Source organism: Crocuta crocuta, unplaced genomic scaffold (genome assembly GCF_008692635.1).
Source record: "Crocuta crocuta isolate KB4526 unplaced genomic scaffold, BGI_CrCroc_1.0 scaffold516, whole genome shotgun sequence".
Taxonomy (NCBI): domain Eukaryota; kingdom Metazoa; phylum Chordata; class Mammalia; order Carnivora; family Hyaenidae; genus Crocuta; species Crocuta crocuta.
This window is the reverse complement of record NW_027529538.1, coordinates 1551598-1574631: the sequence shown is the minus strand read 5'-3', so window position 1 is coordinate 1574631 and position 23034 is coordinate 1551598. Positions and strand designations below refer to the sequence as shown.

The 23034-nt window shown below is 41.7% G+C and overlaps 1 protein-coding gene across 4 annotated transcripts in view; it reads left to right on the top strand.

Annotated features, from left to right (window-relative positions):
* The window catches only part of PID1 (phosphotyrosine interaction domain containing 1), a 229392-nt gene extending 209722 nt beyond the window's left edge, over positions 1-19670 (top strand). For all 4 annotated transcript variants that reach the window (XM_077761337.1, XM_077761336.1, XM_077761338.1 and 1 more), the window contains one exon: positions 19008-19670. In XM_077761337.1, the coding sequence (XP_077617463.1) occupies positions 19008-19484 (477 nt within the window). In that variant the 3' untranslated portion in view covers positions 19485-19670. The remainder of the gene's footprint in view (positions 1-19007) is intronic.
* Positions 19671-23034: the final 3364 nt, after the last annotated feature.

Sequence of the window (23034 nt, the reverse complement as noted above, 5' to 3'; positions counted from 1 at the left end):
CTGTGCAAGATTAATTACACGTGAATGTGTATGTGGAGATGTGAATATGTAGATATCAAATGTGTGTATGTGTATAACTCGCTGTGTAACTTCTCCCTAAGATTGTGATCAACAATAAGATTGTTGATAGCGATTTCGGTGCTTTTGGGAAAAATTCTGTTCAATGTGTCTAGGTAATGCAGCAAACTTTTCTCAGTTATGTGTGTTCTTTGTGGATGACTTTTTGTGATTTCCCCCCTCTGATTGAATTTTAAAACATCATGAATACAGTCATCAAGTTTCTTATGATCTTTTGAGGGCTAGAAAAGCAATGTCAGGATTTCTGAGCTGCTAAACTTGGGAAAGAAATTCGAATATGTGTCTTGTAATGCCTTATAAGCTCTTTGGTTATCAGTTATCTGAGCTACTGATAATCACTGAGCAAGAGAAGTTGTTGAAATGCATTTGGCTACTTATGTTTGCTCATGAGTATATTTCTGATGTTCTGGAATTGTCCTGCATTCCAAATAAATTTAGGCTACAGATTAGGATTGCCGTTATCACCAGTATTGTCTACTGTTGATCTGGATACTGACCAAAGGAGTGAGATGTAAAACAAAGCAAGATACACATGCTGGCAAGAAGATAAACAACCCTCTCTTGAAACAAAAAGGGGCAAAGAAATTGAACAGGTCATTTACCAAGGAAGAAACAAAGATCACCAATAAATATATTAAAACAATTTAATCTTTGACAAAGATGCTAAAGATGATGATCACTATTGTTGAAAGTGTCTGTGTGGAAAGAGTCTTATATATAGCTATTGGGAATAAAAATTGGCAACATGTTTCTGAAAGGCAACTTTAAAATACACATCAAAAATTTAAAAAACATTCATATTCCTCACTGCCATAATTCTAGGAATTTAATATAGGCAATGTGTCTTTTCTTCTTTTGCATTGCTAATCCCTTTTCTGATTAAAGTGGTGACTCCTTTCTTAGAAAAATGCTAATGTACAATCAAGTTTGCATTTAATTTCTTGGGTCATGTGGTGATTGTCAAACTCCAGCCAAACGACAGTACCCTCTAATGCAATATAAATTTTGCACAACACCCTAAATATGTTACTTTAAAAATTGTAAAGAACTTATAAAATAAAATCTGTGAAAGTCCATATTATATATATTTCACGTATAAAATTCTAAAAATAAAGCATAACATAAAATCCTATATTTATAAAAAAACGTAGCATAGCATACATTATCATTTTAATATACATCATTAGTCCCTGGTTCTGATTTTCCCTCTAACTTCTGCCCCATCATAGCTGCTGCTTCCTTGTTGCTCTGAGATTTCAGCCCCTTCTTGCCCTGGGTGAAGTCTTTAGGACAAATCTTTAGATGGCCCCTGCTTCTCTAGACAGCACCTTGAAGTTGCAAGTTCTGCTTTCTTCCCTCTTTCCTACCCCGGAGAAGTATTTTGAGAGAATAAACAAAGGCCAGCCCAGAAGCATTAGCTCTTCTTTGCAACAGAGAGAACTGTTCCCTTCAGGGAACCCTCCCCACCAGACCATCTACAGACTTCTGTTAAAATATTTTTGGAGTCAGGGATGCATTCAGGATTGTCCAGAGGATGTGGGTAGAACACAGCTCAGCAGTAAAGAGGGCTGAATTTTGTTGATGGTGCTCTTCCAAAAGGAGTTCTTAAGTGAGATCAATTAGGAGGGTGTGTGGGATGATGGAAAATTGCTAGATGCTATGGTGTGTGGCTTCAACTCATTTACTCAGAAAGAGACTGTCTTCAGGTCATAAAATGGTAGCTCCTAGTACCACAGACAGGATGTATCAAGAAGCCCTCTGCCACTTTAGGGCTTACCCTAAAAAACAAAATGTTTTTAAACAGTAACAGTATATATCACAAAGGGAAATGGTGATTTCGTTGCATCCACAGTCATAGTAGACAGATTCTAATGCTTTGTTTTTCTCTCATGGTCATTCCATGGTAGTTGTGATCCTGCACGGGGAAGTAGAGCAGTCTTAACGCCATTCAAACTCTTTGGTTCAAGCATTTGAGCAAAGGAAGAGTGTCTGAATACAAATCCTGTCTTGCGTCAATGGAATGATACAGAGAGGTACTTAAGAACTGAGCTTTGCATCCAAACTGCCTGTGTGACCCCTGATAAGTGATGTTGCCTCTCTGTGCCTCAATTCTTCCCATCTAAAATGGATAGCATAACCATGCTTATCTCTCAAGATTATGTGAGATGTAGTTAGTTCATGTATCGGGTCCATAAAACACTGCCTGAGAGTTATCACTCCATAAATGTTAAGCACTATTTATTTTCGCATTTTGGATGAGACCCATAAATAAACTAATTAGAAATATTAAGCATTTTTTAAATGTAATTTCCTGATGACATAAAATTGAATATTATCGTTTTTAAAAATCTCGTTTTGTTTTTATTCCTTTTTTTTCTGATCAGATCATTAGTTAAGGTGGTATTGCTTCAAATGAAGAGGATTGTGCTTTGTTTTGCTTTTGACTTATTGTGGGTTCAATAAGTCATCCATACCTGGCTGGAATGGGGCTCAGAACTGATTGGTACAAAAATCACTTCTCCGCCTGCCCTTCCCCTGGTGTCTGAAGGCTTCTAACTTGGAACTGGAGTTCGGTGGAGAAGTGTGCTTTGGGAATGGAGAAGTGGAAGAGGCTGGTGTCCTTTCGCATGCAGTCCAGACCTTTGGCCTGGATTTCAGTTCCTTTTGCTTGAAGAGTGGGATTGACTCAGGGCCACTCTGAGCACAACATGTAGTTGTGTAGCCTCTGAGTGAGCAAGAGTGGCCCAGAGTTGGGATGGATGCCCTTTTCCCAGGTCAATTCAAATGTTCCGTGGTTCTCGAGGCGCATGGGGATTTTAAGCTTTATGGGGCCACAGGGGAGTTTTTCTTGGACACCCAAGAATAACTAGCTGGTTATTTACTGGGGGCTCTTTTATAGCAATCAAGATAATAGGAGATCTTGCCACATTAATTCGGGTAATAGAAGCTGAGTTTGTTTGTTTGTTTATTGAGAGATTTGAGTCTCATGTAAGGTCAATAGTGGGTAGATACTAGACTGTATCCCAGAAGGCTTGAATTGGTGGAATTTCCTATACATCCTGAAAGCAAGATGGAATCATCAAATGAAACATTTTTTTTGTCCAGACCAAAATCTAATGAGGGATCAAATATTTTGGGGAGGTGACTGTGTTCTGAGTCATTCTTTGAATCTAGGGTGTTAGAAGAAGAAAAATCTCACTTTTCTGCTTCTGGAGGATTATTGGGGGTCCTGGTGAGTTTAATTAGATCAGTGATAGTATAGTTTTTCATTACCTTTGACTTAAATTATGCTTTTATTTTATATTTTTTCTGAAAGAAAATTAAGAAGAAAAATTAGGATTTGTTTTCCACAAGATTTTGCCAGGCCTCTACAAAAACAAAACCCGGGGCACATTTTCTCATGCCACAAAGTGCATCATCTTCATCGTGTCTTTCGTTCATTTGGGCACTCACACGTGCGTGCACACACACACACATCACACATTTCTAATTTAGAGATGCTGACTCTTCTCTCAGCATTCACACACAACAGGCTTTACAGGGAAGGGATATTAGGAAATTGGGGGAGTGTGTATGTCTGTGTATTAGAACTATGCTTTGACTGTGGAAAATGGTGGCCTCCCTCCCCGCTTGTTTATTTTTTTGAACTGTATTTGTTCGGTGGGAGGAATTATTTGTCCTGCTGCAGCGTGGCTCCCGGTACGGTGGGTAGGCTCTTTGATAGAATCAGTTTTCCCTTCAACCCCGGATTGAATTGCCACCTGGCAGACCAGAACGACTATGGACAGAAGTAGGCGATGTCAAGTAAGATTTGGGCCGTCAGCGCTTGAGGCCAGCAATGGAGGTCTTCCTGTCACAGCAGGAGCCCCACCTACCAATTCTGTGATTGCACAAATTCAGGGAACGTTCAGAAACAGTGCAAAGATCTGCCACCCTTGACCTGAGATGCAGAGGCTGTGACGGACAGAGAAGGCTATGGGAGACGGCCGAGAGGAGCTAATCCACGGAAGGAGAGTGGAGGGCAGGCTGGGTGTGCATGTGGGTTTGGCCTTGAGACATGCGCTGTTTAACGGAAGTCTCCTTCCAGCTTCCGGAGACTTCTCGTCATAGTTGTGGCCAGAAAAGGAAAGTTTTCTTATCATCTCACTTCCACCCAGAATTCTGGTCCACACTTGTTTGTTTCCTTGAATACTGGCCCATCCATGAATATTGGCGACCACTCGTTACCTTCTGAGGGCGCTGACCAAAATAATAATAATAATAATAATAAGACATCACTGCCAACTGTGGTAACAGAGGCCTGACAGTAGAGAAACCTTGAACAAAGCAGGAGAACCCTGAACAAACTAAAACTACCACCTATCTCTTCCTGTTCCTCTTAACCAGTCAGTGAGGAAAATTAATTTTGAAACACTTTTAAATATTAGGTGGGTTGTATTTCAGGTTTCTTTGATATCTTTATTTTTCTCAGGATACTAGTCATTATTTTATTAGCTGAGGTGTTATTATTATTATATTATTACATTGTTATCATTCATTCACCAATACAAATAGACCAACATCAAAAAGGAAGTAAACCCCTCACATGAAACTAGCCTGAATTTTAAGAGTTTGAAAATGATAATGCTGAGTATGTTGTTATGCCATTAAAAACTTGAAAGTTAAGGGCCTGGTGGTGTATTTCTATGCATGTAAGTGTGTGTGTACACACACACACACACACACACACACACACACACACACAACCCTGCATAATAAAGGGTTCTGTTAAGGGGAGTTGGCTTATGTGATTATGGAGGCTAAGAAGTCCCAGGAATTGCATTTGGTAGCTGAGGACCCAGGGGCATCGATGGTCCAGCTCCAGCCTGAGTTCTAGTCCAAAGGCAGGAGAAGGTCAGTGTCGCAGCTTGAAGACAGTCAGGCCAAGAGAGCAAATCCTCCCTTACTCCACCTTTCATTCTCTTCAGGCTCTCAGGGGAGTGCACAAGGCCCACCCACACTGGCAAAGGTAGTCCAAGGATTCCATTGTTCATCTCATCCAGAAACATCCTCACAGACTCACCCAGGATAGTGTTTAATCAGGTATCTGGACACACCACGACCCAGTCAAAATGACACAGAAAATTAACTGTCACACTCCGTGTCCGGTGAATGAGGAGGGATGAGCTGAACCCACACCAGCTATGTCAGTGACAGGTCCCTGTGTTCCTTCTGTCCCTTGTAGATCTTATCACACCCAGCACCTCAGTGTCCGTGTGAGGCTGATGATGGAGAGAAAGTGAGAGCATGGAAACTCACAGCAGCTCTTCGGAAGAATGTCGAGAGAGCTCAAAAAAAAGTCAATTTGCAAAGACCCATATGGGAAAGACAGTGCATTTATAGGGAACCTATTCCCCTTTATAAAGAGGTATTTCCCAAAGCAAGGAAAATACAATCCTTCTAAAAGAAGAGCTCTGCTCTCTTGGATTCGATCTGGAAGTCATGATGTCTGTGTCTTTGCTTTCTGTGTACAAGGTTTCTGGAGCCGAGACATTCAGACCCATCCCCAAGGATGTAGACTAGACATTGTCCCTGTTCCTTCCTGGTGCCGTTCACAGGTCTCCTGGAGTTGCCTTGTTGAGTTTTCTGCTTACCTGGGCTGATGATCTCCGTGGCTCTTTGCTTCTACTCGGGCCAACCAGAGGGAAGCAGTTGAGAGTCTGCTGAGCAGTGATCGCCTACTTTGCACTGCTAGTAGGGCTCTACTGTGGCTGAAAATAAGACTTTTTTGACTGCTGAGCAAGCAGGTGCTTCTTGAAAAATAACAGCAGAGCTTCTTGCTTGTCCTTAATCCGTCAAGATTTTAAAGCTTTGCTCCAGTGCAAGCACACTCTTACTAAAAATAATTGGACTTGTTGAAGTGGTCATTCATCTAAAAGATTCCTATGAGCCCGCTCCGTTCCTTGTTCTTATTTTCCCAACACTGAAAGAGAAACGTCTTTCTTTCTTTCTTCTCTTAAGAATACACTCATTAGCAATGACTTTAACCAGATACTCTTCAAAGCTGCAACATAAGCCTCTAAAAATCCTTGCTCCTGTATTTCTAAATATTTGATACCGCTCTCCTTTCTTACAAAGAAATCTAGTAGAATTCTCCAGGGCTTTTTTTCGATGTGGTAGCTCTACCATAGAGGTTGGTAGTAGCAATATTATCAGGTGGTCACAATATTTCCTGAGCGAAGCTCAGTAGTTAAATGGCAGGAAAGTTATGGTTCCTAGGTGACTTTTAACTAACAATAGAAACAGATAACGGTGCTAGTAATTAAAAATTACTTTCCATCGTGCATTGCACTCTACTTAGAAACAGAAGGTAAATGCAATAAAGGTCTTGAGTGGTTGCAAATTTTTGATTGTCAGAGGTACTATTTCATATATATATACTATTTCATATATATATATATGGTTATCAAAGGTGTTACACACACACACACACACACGCACCAGGACAATTAGAGTAGTATCTGTCACCTATCACCGAAATAGGTTGATCCAGTCAGCACAAGGGGTGATTTTGATCAAAAGGTTGTTGGCTGTAGGTATCTAAAAACTAAATTTTAATCTTCAAGGTTGTTTAGTCTGCTGTGTATGCTCATAGAAAGTTTTATTTTCCATTGAAATTAGCACCGAGCCAAGTACAAATGTATTCATTCATCTTGTGTGGTTTTGTTACATTTTACCAATTCCCCTCCAAAAAGCTTCTATTGGTTTGCACCCCAGGCTGCAGTACATGAGGGTGTCTGTTTCTCTATAGCCTTGCCAACACAGGGTTCACCATACCTTTCGTTTTTACCAGTCTGGTAAGCAAGGAAGACATCTCAGGGTAGTTTTAGTTAACATTATTGTTAATTATGAGTAGATCTTTTAAGTAAGAATCAGTCAAGTAAGACACAGTCTAGGGGATTCACTCAGTCTTCTACAAAATATATGAGTATTCTCATTGGCCATACATTTTTAAGTATGCAGTGAATATTTCCATTGTACGTTTAAACAGTTGCAGAGGATATAGTTTCTATCCTGCTTCAAGTGCTGTAATTTTAAATAAAATCGCTACATGGTTCCTTTACATGTAGTGCACGTAACCTATATACCAAACTAGTATCTCTTTCAAAAATATCATTTTCCACTTAGGCTAGTGCACTTCTCTGCCAGCCACTATGTTTTTTCAGTTTTATTGGGGAACTTACACATCATTGTATAAGAGATGTGTATAGCTCAAGAGACGTTTTCCCAGAAGCCATGTGCTTGCTGTATCTCTATAGATTTTAGGTTTGTTTACCAGGAAGAGTTCTAGGGAAACAGGTACACACTGCATTAGCATTCCACAGATAAGAGCTTGCCTGCTTTGCAAATAGCACAAAGTCTGTCATTAACAAGCTGACAAGGACATTAAATGGGGCCATTTCTTTCTCTTGTGAGGTCACATAAAGGGAGAGACAAGATTTTAGAACTGGGGTTTAATCATTTATCTCCCATCCTGTCCTGTTTCTTCTGCAAGGAAAATATGTAAATAATGGAAGCTTTCAAAAATTATTTTCTTTGACTATAAGCCTTTAAATTTAAATATCTTCTGGCTTGAGTTATCCTTACAATTATTATGCATATGCATTGATCAGAACAGTGTTAAGTATATTAACAGATTTTGATAAATAAAGATAGCTTTATTAGAAAACCAACTCTTAATAAGATGGAGGAGATGACTTTTTTAATTGATATTTTTATTGGGATCATTGATTCACATGCAGTTATTAAGAAATAATCCCCAAGACTTTACTCACTTTTCTCCTACGATAACACTTTCCAAAACCATGGTGTAATACCGCAGTCATACGACCCACCCATCTTACTCAGCTTTTCCAAGTTTTACCTTCACTCATGATGCCTCTGTGTGTATTTAGTTCTATGCAACTTTTGCATGTGTGCGGGTATGTCTCCAGCCCCACAGCGAAGGTACCAAAGGTGTCCCTCACAACCCGTTGCCCTTTTATAACCACACCCTCCTTTCTCCCTTCCTCACCCCACCCACCCCAAACCCTGGCGACCACCAATATGTTCCCCGTCTCTAAGATGATACACAAACGGGATCATACTGTATGTCAATTTGGGGGTTTAGTTTCACCCAGCAGAATTCCCTGGGGAGCCATCTTGGCTGGTACAGGTGCCAGTGGTCGTTCCATGGGACAGCTCTGCCACCGACTACTTAACAGTTTTCCTGTTGAAGGACATCTGGACTGAGTCCATTTTTTGGCTATTACCGATAAAGCGTCTGTGAACATTCATGTAGCAGTTTGTTGGACCATAAGTGTTCATCTCTCTGGAATACCTAGTTATTCCATGTTTAGTTAACTTCGGTGTACCTCTCTTCTCTCAAACCTTCTCTGGCCTTTGATTAAGAGCTCTAGACTTGCAACCAATAGATTGGTGTGCTTATTTTATTCCTTCCCGCCCAGTGTTGTCTCAATATGATATTTTTCTAAATGTTTAATGCCTTCTCTGCTCCATTTCTAATGAATTGTGCAGTAAGGGAAATGAATTGATAAAGTGCTACAAGGACTAAAATCGGTGACATTTTTCACCCGCCCCTGTGTGGGTCCCTCGAATCCATTTGTCAGGAGGACTCTCAAGCAGTGTGCTTGATATTGATTTGTCATTTAGAGAATTTTCTCATTGTGAACATTCGGGGCCTGGAGAGCTCTGCTGACTGTCCCTCTCCAGTATACTCCACTGATTAGAAAGCAGAAGGGGAGATATCAGACTTGTCATGAAATAAATTGCTGTGGTGCCACTGAGTGGAAAGCCCCAGGTTTGACCATCCTTGGGCCAGCTTACCGGAAGGGGCCCGGTGAGGGGATGTATGTTTCAATGTGGTGTCACTTTTATTAAGTGACTTTGTCTTCAGGGGCATACTTCAGTGCCTTCCAGATAAATCGCTTCTGTCTTTGACAGTGACAGTGCCAATGTTTCCAACTTCACATGTCCCAGAGCCAATTGACAGGACAAATTGCACACTGGGATTGCTTGATAAGCACAAGATGGGGCGCAGCATCTCCAATCAGTCTACACCATTGGAACTAAGGTATAACACCAATAACAGAAACAAACCTATCACAGACACACCTAATTGTGAGACAGAAGCTGTATTTAACAGCTGAGGCGATGTTCATCTCTTTAGTAGAGTACAAAAACAGTACTTAATAATTCTTTGATATTGGGTCTTAGTACATGTGCTTCCCCCCCCAAGATGTACATTTACATAATAAAAGGAAAACCTATCTCCCAGTAAAACTTCTATTAATATTTTTATAGGTTCAGTTAACCCAACCCATGCAAATACTTGGAAAGAATTTATAAACAATAAAAAAGCATTCTTAATAATAATAATAATTCTTCTTAATAACCTAGGAAAGTTACCGAGACAGATCCATACCACTAAACAAAGGCATGAATGGGCACCAGAGGCAATGCACTTGGGAAAATCTACTTTCTACTGCCAGCATGGTTGCTACCATTAAGAAAAAAATTAAGAGTAAGTCTGTGAGGCTTTCTGGGTCATCACCGTCCCCTTTGGAATGATGAACAAAAATGTGTTGTTTGAGACAGGCTTACCGTAGGCTGCCTGGCTCACACTTTGCCTCTGGCTCAGCTGACTAAGCCTGGCCAAACAGATATGGGGGAATACTTCAAAGCGTAGCCTTAAGGGAAAGGGTAAAAATTCTTCCACATCCCTATCTAGCCAAAGGACCTCTGGGTCTACTCCTGAAGAGGTCTGCCTAGAAATAGGCCTCAGAGTGGTACCCAAGACCCACTTTGGAAAAGAAAATCCTACTTTTGATCCAGAATCCTCTGGGCTTCTTAGGGATGGCCCGTAGAAGTCTCAAGGGTTGAGGAGTAGGACCCTGGAGGGTAACCCGAAGAGGTTTCCAGTTCTGTTCGGAGCTGAGCTCAGGCCTCTCAGGCTGGCCTTCTGAGGCTCTCATGTCTTTGTTGAGGGCTATGTAAAGTCCTGCTCACCCAGCTTGTGGCTCTCAGAGCAATCCCACGTCATGTGTCGTCTGGCTTGTTGGTGCCCCACCCACAGGAGTGGGGTCAGGGCCAACATCGCATGCTTAATATTTGCTCTCTGTAATTATTCTTTGAAACAGGGATTGTTTGCTTTGTAAAGCACCATTTCAAAATCCTTTAGGAATATGATATCTAAATATTAAGTATGCATTCTTGTCTCCTTCCTTCAATTATTGATGCTGGCATCATGGTTTAAATCCCTGAGCTATATAAACACATCTCAGGTTAAGGACAGTTTCACTGATTCTAAATTCCTTTTAGAATGTTAAATAAGCCCTGGCAGAGTGTCTGTCACCTTTCCATGTCCCTGACCAAGTCTCAGTGTGGACACTTGAAGAAATGGCCAGGGAGAAGGTCGATGACAATATGAATGGAAAATAAAAGGGTTTAGATCCTCGACAGGGAAGACTGGGGTAGTGGAAAGAATCTTGTCCTTAGGGTAGAAGAACTTGTGTCCCACATCTTGCTCTTTCACACACAGACCAGCTGTGTGATTTAGGGCAAGTATCACAATCGCCATCTCTGCAACGGAAGGGTGGTGTTAGGCAAGTATGAACGGCTCCGTTTAGCACCAAAAGCTGAGAATGCTGATGATATTCCTTGAATCAGCATAAATTTGTTGCAGTATCATTATCAACGCTATGAGTTTAAACGCTGGGAACACCCGCTGTTTCGATCTCCAAAATAAAGAAAGAAGAAATCAAAGGAAAGGAGAAAAGATGCCGGGTAGCCTAAAACAACTCATTTTTACTCCCAAGATTTCAGTGAAGGCAAATGGGTGTGATGTACTTAGAGCCTCCTGAGAGTGAAAACACAGATGTCAGGCGAGGCCGGGAACCCCTTCTGTCCAGTCACGAGGACAAATGTAAAGTCACCAACGGCATTCTAATTGCCAGGCCATTTTGTTTAGGAGGCAAAGTCTGCCTTGGTCTTCTACCTCCATATCGTCCCAGCTCCTCCACACCTTCTCTTCTCCCTTGATGTTCTTCCATAGCTTCTCTCCTGCCTGATCTTCTGCCGTAGAAACATCTCATGAACCCAAACCACAATGAGTATAAAGACTAATGAGCTTTCATGGGCTACAGCTTGATCTGAGGAACTGATCTAAACAGGGATTTATTTTTTTGGTCCCCACTGTGCTCTGTGAGAGCAAAGACCTTTTTGAACGCAAGAGAAGTTTTCCAGATTCTTCGAAAATGCTCACAGAGGCACGCATGTGTTCTCACTAAGGCCAGCCTTGCCCCTATGATGTTGAGTCCTGTAACCTTCGTCTGTGACTGGGAATGTAAGCCCCAAGAGGACAGAGAGTTGTATTGATTCTATTCACTAATATACCTGTTCCTCATAGGTGCTCAATAAATACTAATCAAGTGAATGTGCAATTAAGAAATTGAATTTTTAAGCCCAAAGTTTATCACTTTATTTTTTTCTTACAATGACTTCATAGGTTACACTGTGAACAGCATTTATTCTTTTATACCTTCTTTGTGGCTTACAGTGTGTAATACAAGTTCAAGGTCATAATTAGCATTATGTCTATCTTCCTGTTGGGGATTGTTAGGTATTTGGCATGTGGATCCATCCTCCTTCTTCAGAGTGTCCACTGGGTGCTTACTTGTCCGTGGCCAGCAAGGAAGGAGACGATTCAAGCTGGGAATGTGAATCTCTGTGTTCTGTCCCCTTTCTCTGCAAAGTGTGGTAGGAATGAGTGTCAGAAAAGAAAAGTTTGATTCTGCTGTTGGCTCAGGGTTGGCTCTTCTTCTTCTTCTTTTTTTTTTAATCTTCTGCCTTATAACCCAAAGGCTATTAGGATTCCCAGTCAAGCATTTTCCATCTCAAGCTCATATCATGTTACTTTATGTCAGCTGAGACAGGAAGTCTCCTACAGACAATGAAAGAGCAGCAAGGATTTTTATATTCCAGGAAAGGCCTCTGGAGGAGCTTTGATCTGGATTTGCCTTTCTGAAGAAACTTCTCAGTAAACCGAACCAAAGCTGGGCTCCTGTAGCCCTGAAGTTGGGTTTGTCCAGCTTAGAAGGTCGAAGATCCCCAGGGAACAAGGTGCTTGGATTCTTACATGATCATCCATTCCAGCCACATCCTCATTTACGGGCCACTGTCTTTAGCCTTTCCATCCCTCTGTCCAGTCTAAGATGAGACAAGTCAGGGTCCTAAACAAGGGATTTTCAGGCCAGAATGAAATATTGACTGGCCACCAAGAGGAAGGACTAGAGTGGTGCATGCTTGGCCACAAGGATGCGTGTCAGGCTCTCAGGGTTTGTTTTGCCACAGATGAGGAAAGAATGATGATTCATGAATGGAGAGCTGGATGGGCTGTTGGAAAAGTCATGGGTGGCAAGGAGAGCTTCTAAGGACACTAGTCTCTTCTGACTGACACTGGTAATGCTGCAGACGCTCTGGCGGGTCCCTTGGCTCCGTGTCTTCTATGTATTTTCACACGCCGTGTGTATTCTCAAGTAATTTTTTCAGCTGGGATTGGGCAAAGCCCATTCACACATTGCAAACGTCTGTGTCTGGGGCATCAGTTTATGCCATTGAATGACACATAGGGAAAAACTTTCAGTTTTCACTCTGCTTGTTTATTTCCCTCTGAATGATTCATTCTTAATACATTTCTTGCCCAATGCCTCTTTCAGCAACCACAGGAAAGATGTTGGTATTTACTGCATATTTCCAACTGGTTGACTNACTGTCTACCATTTTGGACATTTAATGACCAATTCAGGATTCAATGTTTCTCATCTACTCTGTGGCTCTGGAAGATTACAGCCCTCTAGGATGAGGCTCAAAAGGGACTTATTCATCTAGAAAACATTCACCTCTTTCATAGGTGGGCAGGATAACAAGATTCCCCTTAACCAGACCTGACATTGGTGTGCAGCTGTCGGCATCCAAACCTCCCAAAGCAGCCTCTTACATTGAATCCTGTGTTTTCCCTCCTAGGGAGGAAGTGCCCACAGAGGGCCGGGAAAGAAGGTTTCCCACAGGAGGAAGATTGTGGCAAGAAGCGAACTCTCTCTATAGAGAATGAATCCCTACAGCAGTGTTGACTTACAACAATACAAAGAGCTATCTCTTACAAAATACGCTGTATTTTGGAGTTTCTCTTTATTGACATAAATGTACCCTGTGGCCTCAAGTCCATAGAGGACGTGGCTAAACGCACAGCTTTGGTATTTTGAGACCATTGATTTTATTCAAGTTTTACTTTGTTTTCCCTTTAAAACAGAGCCACAGGTATATTTCTATTAAACTATATATAAAAAGTTAAAGAGAGAAATTCAATCTGGTTTTTTTTAAGCCTGAATGGTTTGTGGGTTGTTGTTTTGTTTTGTTTTTTTTCAGTGACTTATAGTCAATAATATGGGTTAATGCCAGACTCTGGAGAACTTAGAAGAAGGTTAGCAAACATGCAGGAAGGTGGTCAATAGTTGACCTATGAGGGGAAAGTGCACCAAGTCAGGGTTCTGGAACACAGGCCTTATGGATGATACCAGGGCTGACATAAAGGGGTCATTCTGAGGGGTGGTTGTCTTGGTGCGTCATTTCATATCTTCCATTCCATTTTTAGGGAACCTCCNTAAAAAAAAAAGAAATGTCAACTTAACATTGTTTCTTTGTGTTTATCTAAACTCATGGGATTTCTGACATTACCAACTCCACAAAGGTAACAAAACAGAGGTTTTGTGGACTTTCCAAGGTCCACCCAGTGACACGAGGTAGACAGACCCTGTAGCTCATGTTGTAGGTTAATGAGATCCTACAGGAACCAAGTGCAGTTCATTACCGGGGCTGTTTAGGAGGGCGGGGGCCAGGTTGGCTCATTTAACTGAAGAGGAGACTCGGCCACAAGCCTTACTAAGGCCTGAGGTGAGCACACCCTGGTACCACAGGACGGCAGCCGCTTATCTGGACAGTCAGCCATCTTCTGGCTTCTCGGGTGCACATTTGCTAATCCTGAGCTTGTCAACACGGCTTGTCTGTGCGCTGCAGTCCCTGGAGTGTCCATGGCAAATCCCAGTTGAAGGCAGGCATAAATTGTGGAAAGGCCAGTGAGCATCTGGTGTGCTGGGAGGCCCCGTCAGGATCACAGTGGAGAGGACTCATCCCATGAGCTGCTTTTAGCTCTCCTCTCGCTGCAGCCTCACAAGCGCGTTGCAAGATGAAGCAAATGGAATGCTCAGGACTGCTGCTGCTAGAACACGTTTATGCCTCTCTTGCAAAGGTGCCGAAAGTCTGCAGTTCTTGAGATTAAACATTTTGTGTTCTTCGAGTTCTTTTTAAGTAGATTATATGTTCTTGACTTTTAGAAAACAGAAATTGTGAAAAGATATTAGATATATTCGATATTATATATATATTATTTTCTTATTTGTGCTCCGTTTTGCCTGGGAGTTTTAGAAAACAGATCAATATTATGAACAGATATTGTATATCTTACATATGTGATATATAAATTATACACATGTATTATTATATCATTTGTGCCCCATTTTGCCTGGGTATTTTAGAAGTTTTCTTAGTCTTAGTTTCTGCAATTAGAAAACAAGAATGAAATTTTAAATAAATGCCTAGGCCCATAATGGCATGGAAAAGAGTGTCATTTATAAAAGCACCACACAAAAGAATGCTGTCCACTCTTTGGGGGGGGTCCCGCTGAGCCTAGGGTGCTCATGGAAACCTGAAATTTCTCTAATAGTCAAAATATGGGGAAAATGAATAAATGGTAAAAAGTGAAATTGAATGGACATGGCTCTCACCTAACAGCAGAGTGGTTCAGGAATTCAACAGGCATCTTTTCAGGGGGCCTTATCTCATGCAGTCTTCCTCATAAATCATCAAAATGTTCCTGAAAGCCCAACACTTTACAGTCTAGAGTATGGGTTCCCACGTGCCTCCATACGTCCTAAGATTTTATCTTTGCAAATTGGTGGGTGATAATAGTATTCCATCCTCATCACGAGGTTGTCAGTGAAGCTGGCAGACATGAAGTGCCTTTTGTCTAAAGGGTGATACANAAAATACATTAATCTTATCTGTACTACTCAATAAAATTTGGCTATATATATATATATATATATATAAAGGGCGATTTGGGACCTTTTGCTTGATGTTTAGTGTGCCTTCCACGTGATACAAATGGACCACAAAAATGAAGATTACTTCCATAATAAGTTTAATACCAAGAAGTTACATCGATGTCCTGCGTTCTACCTTAGAGTTTTAAAATTGTTTTTATGAATGTCTATGTACTATTAAGTAGCTTTCATTATTATTTATTAAACACTTTGAGCTACTAATTTCCTCCCCATTTTTCTCTCAAGCACACTTTCAAAATAAAATTTTATTTTCCTTAAAATCTTCAGTTTTTAAGTAATAAATATTTATAACAGAGGAATGCACTTAGCTACACATATTTACTACTGTGAAATTGCTTTCTTTTGGAGTGAATGATCTGCAGCTTCTAATAAGATTCTTTAAACTCATCCCTTAATTAAATCACAAACGAAGGCACTGACTGGATACTTTCTTTTAATTTTAATTTTAATTTATTATTAGAGAGAGAGATAGAACAAGAGCGAGTGGGGGACAGGAGCAGAGGGAAAGAGAGAGAGAAGCTTAAGCAGGCTCCACACTCAGTGTGAAGCCAGATGCGGGGCTCCAGCCCACAACCCTGGGATCACAACCTGAGCCGAATTCAAGAGTTGGACGCCCCACCGACTGAGGCACCCCGGTGCCCCGGGACTGGATAACTTTTTTAAAAAGTGTGTGTGTGTGTGTGTGTGTGTGTGTGTGTGTGTGTGTGAGCTTAGAACAAAATTAAAGGAGATTTCCTCTCTCTGACCGATATTTGATTCTATCAAATATAAACATGGTTCTTTTCTAAGTTTCAGTGGATAGTAAGAAAGAATGCACTTTCGCTTCAACCACTGAAACTAGTTTCCCCATTTTCTTTTAAACTTCCAAAAGTAAAGATGTCATGGAGAGGAAGGAGGTATGGATACAGGATACGATCGAGATGAACCTTGAAAACATTATGCTAAGTGAAAGAAGCCAGACACAAAAGGTCACATATGATGTGATTTCAGCCATCTGAAAATCCGGAATAGTAAATCCATCCAGACAGGAAGCAGATTGGTGGCTGCCAGGGGCTGGGGAGAGGGGACGATGGAGAGTGACAGCTTAATGGGCGCTACAGGTCACCCTTGGGGGTGGTGAAAATCTTTTGGAACCAGACAGAGCTGATAGTTGTGCAGCCCTTGACTGCTAAACGCCACTGAATCACACACTTTAAAATGGTTAATTTTATGTGATGTGAATTTCACCTCAATAAAAAGGTAATAACGCTGTTAAAAAAGAATAAAGGTATCATAAAGCACCATATACAGAAAGCACATTTTCCGCAAGTATATAAATCAAGGACCCTTTATCCTGCATTTTCTCCAACCCAGAGTGACTTGAGCTTTTCAGCCAGTGGAGGCATTTGCTTGTCTGTCTGTGTCATCTTCCCCTTCTGTCGGCCACCAAGTGTCATTCCATCTCCGCAGTGTCATCCCCATCGGGCTCCGCCTGACCTTTCCCACTTCCTCCACTGCTCTTCCAGGCGCTCTTACCTCCTGGCTGTGCTCCTGTGTTTTCTGCTGCCCTCAGCCCTTCCCATCCTATCTTCTTCCTGGCATCAAGCAGGTCTTCCAAGTTCAAACCTCAGCCAACTCCAGGCACTCCTGGGACCATTGATTTTCAATGGCATTCCATCAAGACTGCTCCCTAGACTGCATGCAGGGCCATCTTCCAGACTTCAGCCTGTTCTCATCCAGTGGCCAGGGACCTCCCGTCTCTTTCCCGGGCTGTCTTAAAGCCACAGCCTCGTGTCCCATCAGGCCCAAGTGGCCTATTTGCCCAAGTTGTGGGGAGGAGGGCCTTCCCCACTCCAGCCCTTTCCTTTCCACCCCTCCTTCTCTCCCTACCTTGGTGAGCTTCTCCGACCTGGCTTTTGAGAGCCCCATGTCTTGAAATCCGGTGACTCTTCCCTGAGGCCTCCCGTCAGCAGGGTGCCATCACTCCCTCCTCTGAATGCTCAGGGTGCTTTGGCGTACCCCTCGCCTGCCCTTTCCATGCTCTGCCTTGCATTATAGTAGAGGGCTCGCTGTCCAGAACCACCCACCTGTGAGCCATGGAATGAGGGTGTAAATCTTGACTTTGCCTGCTTCAAAGATTGTGCTGTGAGCAAATCTCGTTAGCTCCTTCCTACAGATTTTTGGACCTTGCCATCTNTGCCAGTGTGTATAATGGGTTCCTGCTAAGTCTGCCTAGAATGGGCAGCACTGTGCCTCTTCACAAAGAAGTTATTTTTTAAAGGGACTGTCCTGTTAACTCTTGTTTAAGAGAGAAGCAAAGCGTAAAAGGATGCAGTAGTACTTAACTTCTATGTTCTGCCTTTTTTTGTATATGGTTTTTATCTCCCCACTAAACACACACCGTGATTGGAATCACTGTACCCAAATCTCCTTTCTCCTCATTTCCATGGACCTTTTTCTGATCTTTTCTTCCTCAAATTGATAGTATTTATATCTATGTCACTAATTTTGAACCTAATTATATATGATTTCTGTTATTTCTGAAAACAATTTCTTCAGTTCAATGCATTTCCATAATGCCAGTGCTCCAATGGTACCAAGTCATCATTCATTTTGAGGAATGAAAATATATAGAAAGAATGAAAATCCCTTCTTGGTATGATAACAAACAAGTTTTTTTAAGACATTAGTTGAATCACTTGGAATTCTTTGGCTTCATTTTCATCCTGCCAATCTAGCTATTGGATAAGCCAGCATTTAAGTCTTTTTTTTTTTTTAAGTTTATTTGCTTATTTTGAGAGAGTGAGAGAGCGAGCGAATGTGAACAGAGGAGGGGAAGAGAGAGAGAAAGAGAGAGAATCCAGTCAAGCTCTGCACTGTCAGGCTCACTGTCAGGCTCCACACTATCAGCACAGATATGGGGCTTGAATTCATGAACCATGATATCATGCCTGAGCCGAAGTCAGACGCTTAACCCACTGAGCTGCCCAGGTGCCCCATGCCAGCATTCAAGTCTTAACCCATCAGCAGGTCTTTCATTTATTATCTCTATAAACAGATGCTCACCGGTTCAAAACTCATTTGGGTTGAAAGACAGTTGAACATTGCTGTATTTAAAAAGTTACCTTGCAGAGGAAGGGGAAGGAACAATCATATTTTTAGCCATAATGTACATGGAACAGTTTTTGTGTCCTTGGCATTTGCTAGAAGCAGGTGGCTTATGTGAAATCAAACACTGAGAGAACTGTAAAGAGAACCAGACTAGGAGATAGGTTGAATAAAGATTTTATTGTTCAGATGTAGCACTTTTTTGACTTCTTCCTATCATTAAGTTCTGCATGTGTTTGGTTGAAAATAAACAGTCAAATACTGAATTTTAAAGAAATGCCAAATTATGTAAAAGATCATACTGTTATTCTAATTTGAATTTTTAAAGGGGGTAGAGAGAGGGAGAGTGGGTCTCTAGAAATTAGGTTTTTAAAAATCCAACTCTACGTTAGGAGTTTCAGTACCTTTGCCAAGTGGTCAGCTTGTTAGGGAGAAAAGGTAAAAATTACAATGACAGTTTTTTGGGAGGTTTTGTTTTGTTTATTTATTTATTTATTTATTTTTTTAGGCAGCGGGAAGAGTATCTCTCCACCTGCTTCAAGTGACAGGGTGACTTGAGTGAACAACTAGAAGGAGAAGCTCCCTACTGACCTTACCCTTTTTCTTCGTTTCTTCCCTCTGCAGGTTACCTACCTGGGTAAAGTCCCCACCACAGGCATGCAGTTCCTGTCAGGCTGCACAGAAAAGCCAGTCATCGAGCTCTGGAAGAAGCACACGCTAGCCCGAGAAGATGTCTTCCCGGCCAATGCCCTCCTGGAAATCCGACCATTCCAAGTGTGGCTCCATCACCTCGACCACAAAGGTGAAGCCACGGTCCACATGGATACCTTCCAGGTGGCGCGCATCGCTTACTGCACCGCTGACCACAACGTGAGCCCCAACATCTTCGCCTGGGTCTACAGGGAGATCAATGATGACCTGTCCTACCAAATGGACTGCCATGCTGTAGAGTGTGAGAGCAAGCTCGAGGCCAAGAAGCTGGCCCACGCCATGATGGAGGCCTTCAAGAAGACTTTCCACAGTATGAAGAGCGACGGTCGGATCCATAGGAACAGCTCATCGGAAGAAGTCTCCCAGGAGTTGGAATCCGATGATGGCTGAATGGACTTAGGATGCTTCAGCAAGGCAGCATTGGTCAAGGAATTCAAGATGATAGATGAATAAGCAATGATTCAAATTTGGGAAGTAATGACTGCCAAACTTTTGGCCGACCAAGCTTTTTAAATTCAGAAGAGCAATTCTAAATCTAAAGAAATGTATTATTAAAGTAATTACGTTACATTGAAATCTGCTGCTGCTGTGACTGTGAGGAGGGCGGGCGTGCGGATGGGGAGGAAGTTTCTAGACTCTCTTCTTCCCCCCTCGCCCCTCATTTCCCAATGCCTCCCTGTAGGAGAACTCCATGCCAGTTACCACCACTCTCAGGCAAATACACTGCGGCTGTTATGTGATGAACCATTCCAATTTGCCTTATGGAACCCAACAAGAATGTTCTTTGCACCCTGTAGGATCCCTAGTCATGGGTGGGGGTGGGGGGTACAGATGCGGGCGCGGAGGCCACAGAGCTGAGGGAACCCTCTAGGCTCATCCTGAGAGCCCCTCTCCCTGGCATGTTTCAGATTCTCTCCTCAGTAAGCAAATCAGCACAGCCTTTATTGAGCTTTACAACTAACAACCTGATAGCTGGCAGTTAATTCAGTTAAAGATAATGCTTTTATTTACATGAATATATCCAGTAGTACCCTCTTATTATATTCACTTCATCTATTTTCTTGGAATACTTGCGACTACTAATAGCTGCTTTCCTTATCCCTCCTCATCCACCCTCTTTCCCTTCCCCACCCTACCCACGTCCCTAAGGGATGGATTCTCAGCAGACGCTGCAGGACACACAAAGGGAAGACAATAACCAAGCATATGAGAGAAACCATCCAGCAAAGCAGGAGTTTCGTACAACTACCACAACCGCAGGAACTTCGGAAAAAGGGAATGAGTTATCAGCAAGTGAGCAAAAACTCCACGTAGGCTGTCCTTTTTTCAATTCTGATTTACGGCAACTTACTTAGTTAATGGTCCTGTCTGAGGAATCCTTCATGGCAAGCTTCAGATCTGATCAGGCATCGCNCTCCAATGTTGTACTTAACTAGAGAATGTGTTGTGTACACCTGCCTTGTTGAGGTAAACTGTGTCCGTCTTAATCTAGAGGGAAATCTGACCTTGTTATCTTCAAATTGGTGACACCCTAGGGTCAGAGTTTCCAGTTTGTTCACTGTTTCTAATGAGAAATTCTCACTAAGAGAGCCTGAGGTTTCTCAGTTTCGTGGCTCTTTAAATATCATAAACACAGAGTCAACCCTGAATGAAATTGAAAAGCGTTGGTTGAAATACATACATTTAAAGCCAGGAGCAGACGGCTAGTTTTCCAGGTGATGCTGCTCCTTGATTAAAGTCTGTTTTTAATCCTGGTAATTAATGTTAGGGACACTGGGGAACCTTATAGAAGCCTTAAATGAGAGTTCGTCAAATCCAGAGAGTTATGGTGTTGGTGTTTTGGTCTGTGTATCTGCGTGTCCGTGTATGCGTTTGTGTGTGTGTACATGTGCCCCCGTGTGTGGGTTCAGTTTTAAGGCATGTAGAATAAGCATGGAGTCCTATTGAGAAGAACTTGCCTCTTGGAGATATTGCTTGCTGCTCTACAACACATGTAAACTATTCTTTAGCATAAATGCGTTCATTCTTTAATAAAAAATATGTTTGCATTAATAAAGCTGAGGACTTTCATACTTTATGTCTTTCCTTTTTTAAGTAATGAAAACCTCAAGGACAAAATAGGCGCCACATTGAGTAAATGGGGAATCCTCTCTATGAAACATTCAGACTTGGTCATCAAGAGCCCATTCCTTGATTGTGCTGAACAAATCTTATTTTATGTTCTGATGCTCGGTTTATATTTAGTTACTGCCCCTTCGCCGAGATGGCATCATGTCAAGTAGTTATTCAATGTGGTGGACTTATTTCAGAGAAGAGTCTTCTAGAACATTTTGTGAGTGATCGCTATTTATAAAATCTTGCATCTAGCCTTGTAGACTCGGTGCCGGAATCCTGGAAGGTAAATACGGAGTGATTTCCTCCGACAGCACTGGTTAAAAATGTTTCCTGCAAGCCATGATTTCTTAGACTGACCCTCCATTAATCTAGCAAGGCAGGCGGCCATGGAGCCCATGTGTCTTGAGCAGTGCCCTTCATGGAATCAGTAACCAACATAAAGGCTTCTGAAGTGAAAATATGAGGGCCTGCTGAAGAGATTCACCCATCTCCTCCGATTCAAATGGCATTTTCCCTCATTGACCTTTTCTGAATTTCAGTTTAACTACCTTGTCCTTGAAGATGCTTCTAAGACGGAGGGGGGAAAAAAGAAGGAAAGAACCCAGCCAGCATATATTTCAAAACAGTACCATTTCCGTCGCACAGTAGAAGTTAAATCCCAAGTGCACATATGGTTATTTATTGCGGAAAGCGTTTGCTGATATTTTTTCAGGGTATTGAGTGTGACATGCCAAGTAATTGGCTCTGATAATATTGCCATGAGCTTTTGCTTGAGATGATTAGTAAGCAATTTAAAGATAAATACACAATGACATCTTTCAAATAGCTAATGAGGTCTTTGGAGACATCCAGGATTCATTCACCTCAGGGGTAATTCAGACTTGCATTTTTTTTAATGCTTTGTTTCCTCCCTTTCTATACTGTATACTGGTCGTCACAAAGCACTTTCATGTACGTTAACTCATATGCTCCCCAGAAGGATCCAGTAGGGGGTTTTGGTAGTAACTTTAGAGATGAGGAAACTGAGGTTCAGAGAGGTCACATGAGTTGGCCAAGGTGGCACAGCTAAGGGTGTGTTTGATGGAGACTTAGAACTCTCTGACTTCTAGGCCAGGGCTGTTGCTTTGTTTAGGCAAGCTCCATCGCTTTTGAATTTTTTTATTTCCATTCTCCTTAAATTCTCTAGCCTATTTTAAATTGGTATTCTAAGCCACTATAAATAAACATCCTTTGCTATTCATTTCCAAGTATTTTTGATAGCAATAAAAAAGTTTTAAAAGCAAACAAAGGCCCAGGAAGTTTTATTTGAGCACAAATACCATAATGTGAGATTTTACTTAAGTATTTTATTGGCTGTGGTCAATGGACAGAATGCTCTTTCCACCCCTACAGAACCAAGACTCGTGGTTTGTTTTGGTCTTCTCCGGACATGTTAAAACTCTGAGTCAAATCCTTCTGCTACAGGATTCTATAGCAACATGGACTCGCTATTCATTCAATATGTTTTCAGTTTGGTATTTATTTGTATGATTATGTAAAGTATCTGTTCAAGCCTCTGGAGTGTAAGTATCATTAAGATGGGGAACTTGTCCGTTTTGTTCACATTTTATCTCCAGTCGCAGATTACAGAATTCTTGTCATGCATTTGTATCTGTTTATTTCTGTTGCTGAAAACAAGGAGAGCGAGTGGGTAATAGGGGAGGATATTTTTATTCTTCCAACAGTAGGAAGCAGATGGATATAACTGACTTTTCCCCAAATTCATATTTCAGAAAACATTTTTTCTTTGTCTTCTCTCTTGCCTTTTTCCACCTTTTTTTCCCTC